This window comes from Cebus imitator, unplaced genomic scaffold (assembly GCF_001604975.1).
Source record: "Cebus imitator isolate Cc_AM_T3 unplaced genomic scaffold, Cebus_imitator-1.0 Scaffold9, whole genome shotgun sequence".
Taxonomy (NCBI): Eukaryota; Metazoa; Chordata; class Mammalia; order Primates; family Cebidae; genus Cebus; species Cebus imitator.
Genome location: NW_016107324.1, coordinates 5,135,229 through 5,139,952, shown reverse-complemented (window position 1 = coordinate 5,139,952; position 4,724 = coordinate 5,135,229). Strand labels below are relative to the sequence as shown.

Genomic DNA, 4,724 nt, shown 5'->3' with positions numbered 1-4,724 from the left:
ATAAATATATATAATAAAATATATATATATATATTAGAAATGGGGTCTTTTCTGTTGCCCAGTCTTGAATTCCTGGCCTCAGGTGATCCTTCCACATAATTGGGATTATAGACGTCAGCCTCTGCACTTGGCTTCATTCTCTCTTTAAAATATAACATTTTACCAGCTGAATCTTTGTCTCTTCTATTCAAGGCCCTAAGTGTAATGGTCTGAACATGGTAAAGGCTTAATAAGTATCTTAATTATCTCATTTAAAGAAGAATCCTCCTGATGCCTCTTAAAAGAGAAAGACTCTTGATTTCAGAAAGGTATCATCTTGGTTTTCCAGTATTATTTGGTATCAAAAATAGTAGAATTTAGCTGGGTCATAGATGGCCTTCCTTATGGCTCTACACCATACCTTTTAGCAAATAGAAATGTTAGTATTCACCCTGTGTATTTAATTTCTTCTGGACACGTTAAAAAATACGTAAGTATACCTTCTAACCACAATGTAAAGCACGAGGCAACCCAGGGCGCCTCACTGCTGTTTAACTCTCCCTAGGCAGATCATGACTCCAATTGTCAAACTATTAAGGTGGAGATCTTTCCACCCAGGATCATGTCCATTTCAGGTTACCAGGGATAGTTAAACTCCTAGCTATTCTAGCAGATTTCTTATGTCTTAATACATGAAATTAACAATCGTTCCTGCGATATTCCACTCTTATCTATTATATGTTTCCACATATTTAAAATACAGAAGGAAAGCATGAACACCAGTAAAGGAATTGAGTAACAGAAATCCAGAACACAGGGAAGAAAGAAAAAGTATATACTGCTGCAGTCAGCTTTTAGGAAAACTATTTCCATCATTCTGAATATTCATATTTATTAAAAATAAATTTAATTTTGGCAGCATATCATGGTTAGAAGCCAGGGAAATCGTCATGTGGGCCTTAGTATCTTATTTCACAAGAGAGCTCTATGAGGAAACATGGGTTATCTGCAAATCTTCGACTCGGAAATCCCTGCATATTAAGAAAGGTATTGGCTAAATTTGAGCAGCTCACGCAGCATCTAGAGGAAATACTGCTAAGCGGGATAGTGTAGCGTCTGAGATGCGGTTATAGGTATACAAACATAACTCAAGGCGCGGATTAGGAAGGCCAACTTTGAAGGGGAAGTCTTCGCCCTGTCAAATGCTGAAGGTCTGCTTTCAGTGTTTGAGCGTCTGCACTTGGGGAGTTTTCAGCTGAGTTCTCAGCCTGGTTTCACCTGTCGACTTGCTCCAGGCCAAACCAGATTTTGAAAAGGAAGGCAACTTCTTTTTCGCGGCAAACCCTTTGACCCACGCACCTTCTCACAACTCTGCCCTTCTCAACCCCTGAGCTAGTGTAGGCAGGGCGGAAGGCGCTGAGGAGAGGCTCAGAAGGGGCGGTGGGGACGTGGGGACGATCCCCTTTCGAACTGCATTTGTAGCTGCCAAGGAGTAGCCAACAAGCACCAGATTTAAGTGCACTTTGAAAGAAGCACCTTCACCATTGGCTTTTTAAGCGGCGCTGTCGCTAGGGAGCGGCTGGAAGAGCTAGCAGCCTCGGGGAGAAGCCCGAGCTGTTTATTCCCGTCACCTGGGCGAGGAGGCACACACAGTCGCGCGCGCACGGACGGACACACACAGGCACACACGCGGGCGGCTAGTTCGAGCCCCGCGGCCCCGGTCCGCCCGCGTGCACCCCTCGGCGCGGCTCGCTCCCCGCCCCCAGATCCCTGCTGCTGCCGCCCAGACGAGAAAGGAACCTCTGCCTCGAATTTCTCTCACGGCGCGGGGCGCTGCGGAGAGCGGCGAGGGTGGGCACGAGGCGGAGAACGCGATGAATGAGTTCTCCCCTCGCCTCGGAGTTGTCTGAGTTGGCGGCGCTGCGCCCAAGCTTCCGGCTCTCAGCGCCCCACGCGCGCGTGGCTCCCCGGGCTGCCACCCACGCCCACGGCGGGGGCCAAGCCAGCCACGCAGGGCAGCGGAGGCTCCGGAGCTCCTGTCCTGGCCCCAGTCCGGGGAAAAGGAGGGTTGTCCCCAGCGGAGGCGCACGGCCGCGCAGTCTCCCCGCACTCCCTCCGCGGTCCCATCTGTTCCCCATGGCGTCTCATCCGCAAACCCGGATCCAGGCTTACCTGGAGAAGAACAAGATCGGTCCCCTGTTTGAGGTAAGGCGCTGTGGAGGAGGGTGGTCTCGTCGTCTTTAGGGGAAGGGGTGCAGTAATAAAAACAGAACACCTGCCCCCACCCCTCCCAGGGAAGGAGGGATAGAGAACGAACGCGCGGGAGAGAGCCCCCTGGGGTTCGCTGGCATTTGCTCTCTCTGGGCCAGGTGTCCTGGAACGCGGCCGGGCCACTTAGCCAGTTACCTGAACGCGGACAGGTGAGCTCGGGAGGGCCCAGCCTCAGCCTGGCAGGGGAAGTTTGAGCCCTCTGACTGTCCTGCACCTCTCAGCCACATGTTCAGGACCCGGGCAGGCTGAGGCAGGCAATGCAAACGGATGCACACACTCAGACTATGTTGCACACACACACTTTGTTTCTGAATTCATGCTATCTTGCTTGTTGGGTTTTCTTTCTGTTTAATGAGGGCGGTAATAGAACCCGAAAAGGTGGAGGAGGTGCTTACCAGTTAATACGATTAACTGGAAAAAAGCTGAACTGGTGAGGAGTAGGCTTCAGTAGGTGCAGGGTATTGAATGAAATTGGCAAACTGGGAGACTGCCATTGGTCACTGGACGAAAGGAGAGTCCTTTGCACTGCAGACCCCACATGTGCTAGCAGGAGAAAGGGACGGAGAAAGGTTCTGAAAAAGCACACGGGTATTCATGGAAGGAGACTATAGCTCTGAGCTGCTTTTTTTCTCGCCATTAAAGAATTGATGACAAAAATACAGAAGAAAGAGCGCGAGGACAAGAGAAAAGGAGAGCAAGAGATTGAAACCTGGCACCAGCAAAGTGTCCCGCGGGTTGCCAGGGCGCTGGGTAGGGGTGGGGCGTGTGGGGTCGAGGTGCTCCTGCCTGGCCCCCGCCCCTCACATCTCCCAGAAGCAGTTGTAGCTGTTCTTGGTTGGGGGTGAGGGCTGGGGCTGGGGGTGGGGATGGGGGAGGTTACGTGTCAGCGTCTGAGAGAGACGGAATCGCGGCAAGTGGAGGAGGGTGCACTGGAGATCGCGGAAAACCGCGCAGAGGCTGAAGAGAAGCAAGTGAGAACTGCGAAGAACAACAACAAAAATAATGCGAGTTAATGAGGCTGCAAAAAAAAGGGCGAGGAGGACAAAGGTGTGGTCCAATAGGTCTTTTGGGAGGACAGGTTTCATATAACAAGATTTGCAAGATCTGCTAAGTTTTTCTGCCTAACTTTAACGATAATCTGTCTTGCACAATACGACCATTGTTTCAATTGACGCTCGCATTGTGGAGTGCAGAGTCCTACAATTGCATTGATTCTTTTTTCTGCCAAAAATGTTAACAAAGGCAATCCATGCAAGAACGAAATAAAATTGGCGCAACTACCAGATTTCTTTTCTTTGTCTTTAGTTTAATGATTATTGATTATACATATCCTATTATAATTTTTTAAAAGGCAGAAACATAAAATCTTCTGCGACGCATTGTATTAATTGCATTGAAAGAATCATAAAATGAATACTGTACAGTGTGTTTGCTTTCTACCCTCCTAAAGTACAAGTGGCTTGGGAGAATAAATAATTTTCAATTAATACTGTTTTCATTTGTTATTTTAAAATCTCCAAGATTCTTTCCAAGTGATAATAGTAAAATTAGGAATATATGTAAACTTTGTACATAATTAGAAAATAAACCCAAATGGATATTTGTCAATTGCCCCCCAGCCCCTACCTTTTAATGCTCACCATCATGTTACGCACAGAAGAATTTTAAGTGATAGGAACATGTCTCATAAAAGCTTTAGGTTTCCTCACCAGAACGCAAGCACCACCATGCTTCGTGTTTTAATGAATACATATTACCGTACACCTGCATTAGCTTGGATTGTAGTGATGAGTAGTGCACTTCTAAGGTTTGCTGTCCACTTTAAATAATCGAAGTGAGAAAACTGGATAACAAATTTTCTTTCACTAAAAGCTGGATATAACACAGTTCCTTATGCAACAATTTTGATCATGATACAGCTTGACTTTGAGAGTACAATTATATGTATTTCACAAAATTGGAAGATTTTACTAGCATGTAGCTTATCTTGTTTCATGTTAAAAAAAAACAGTGAAGAAATGCCACCTGTGAAATGGACATTGTTGATCTAGAGACCATTCTCTTCTAGGACCTTACTCAATAATAGTTTTCATAAGAATTGATAAGGGTCAGAGGAGGCGCCCAGCAATCTGAACATATTAAGAGTCAGCACAGATGTTTGCTACAATTTTAATTTCTGGGCCACATTTTGAGAAACGAAGCTAAAATCTCTTTTGACCATTCACAAATTGAAATAGGCAATTCCATGTCTTCTCGTCTATGCTCTGTTGTGTTGAGTCAGTGGAGTTGACACAGGCTTCTTTCAGTTTGGAAAATATGCAGTATCTGACAATATGTCCCCCTTGTGGATAGTTTAAGTTAGGAAGGTTTTAAGAAAAATTAATTGGTGTGAGATACTTTAAAGATAATCCATGAATGTCATTTAAAACAAAAGCAAAAGGTAACTAACCTATTCCCTGGTATTGAGAATACTT

At 46.1% G+C, this 4,724-nt stretch overlaps 1 protein-coding gene across 4 annotated transcripts in view; it reads left to right on the top strand.

Moving 5' to 3' along the window:
* Positions 1-1,220: 1,220 nt before the first annotated feature.
* CUNH8orf34 (chromosome unknown C8orf34 homolog) overlaps positions 1,221-4,724 on the top strand; it is a 440,182-nt gene continuing 436,678 nt past the window's right edge. For 2 of the 4 annotated variants that reach the window (XM_017544836.2, XM_017544823.2), the window contains exon 1: positions 1,221-2,184. In XM_017544836.2, coding sequence (XP_017400325.1) covers positions 1,858-2,184 — 327 coding nt within the window. In that variant the 5' untranslated portion in view covers positions 1,221-1,857. The remainder of the gene's footprint in view (positions 2,185-4,724) is intronic. The other 2 variants (XM_017544830.2, XM_017544819.2) reach the window with 1 other exon arrangement.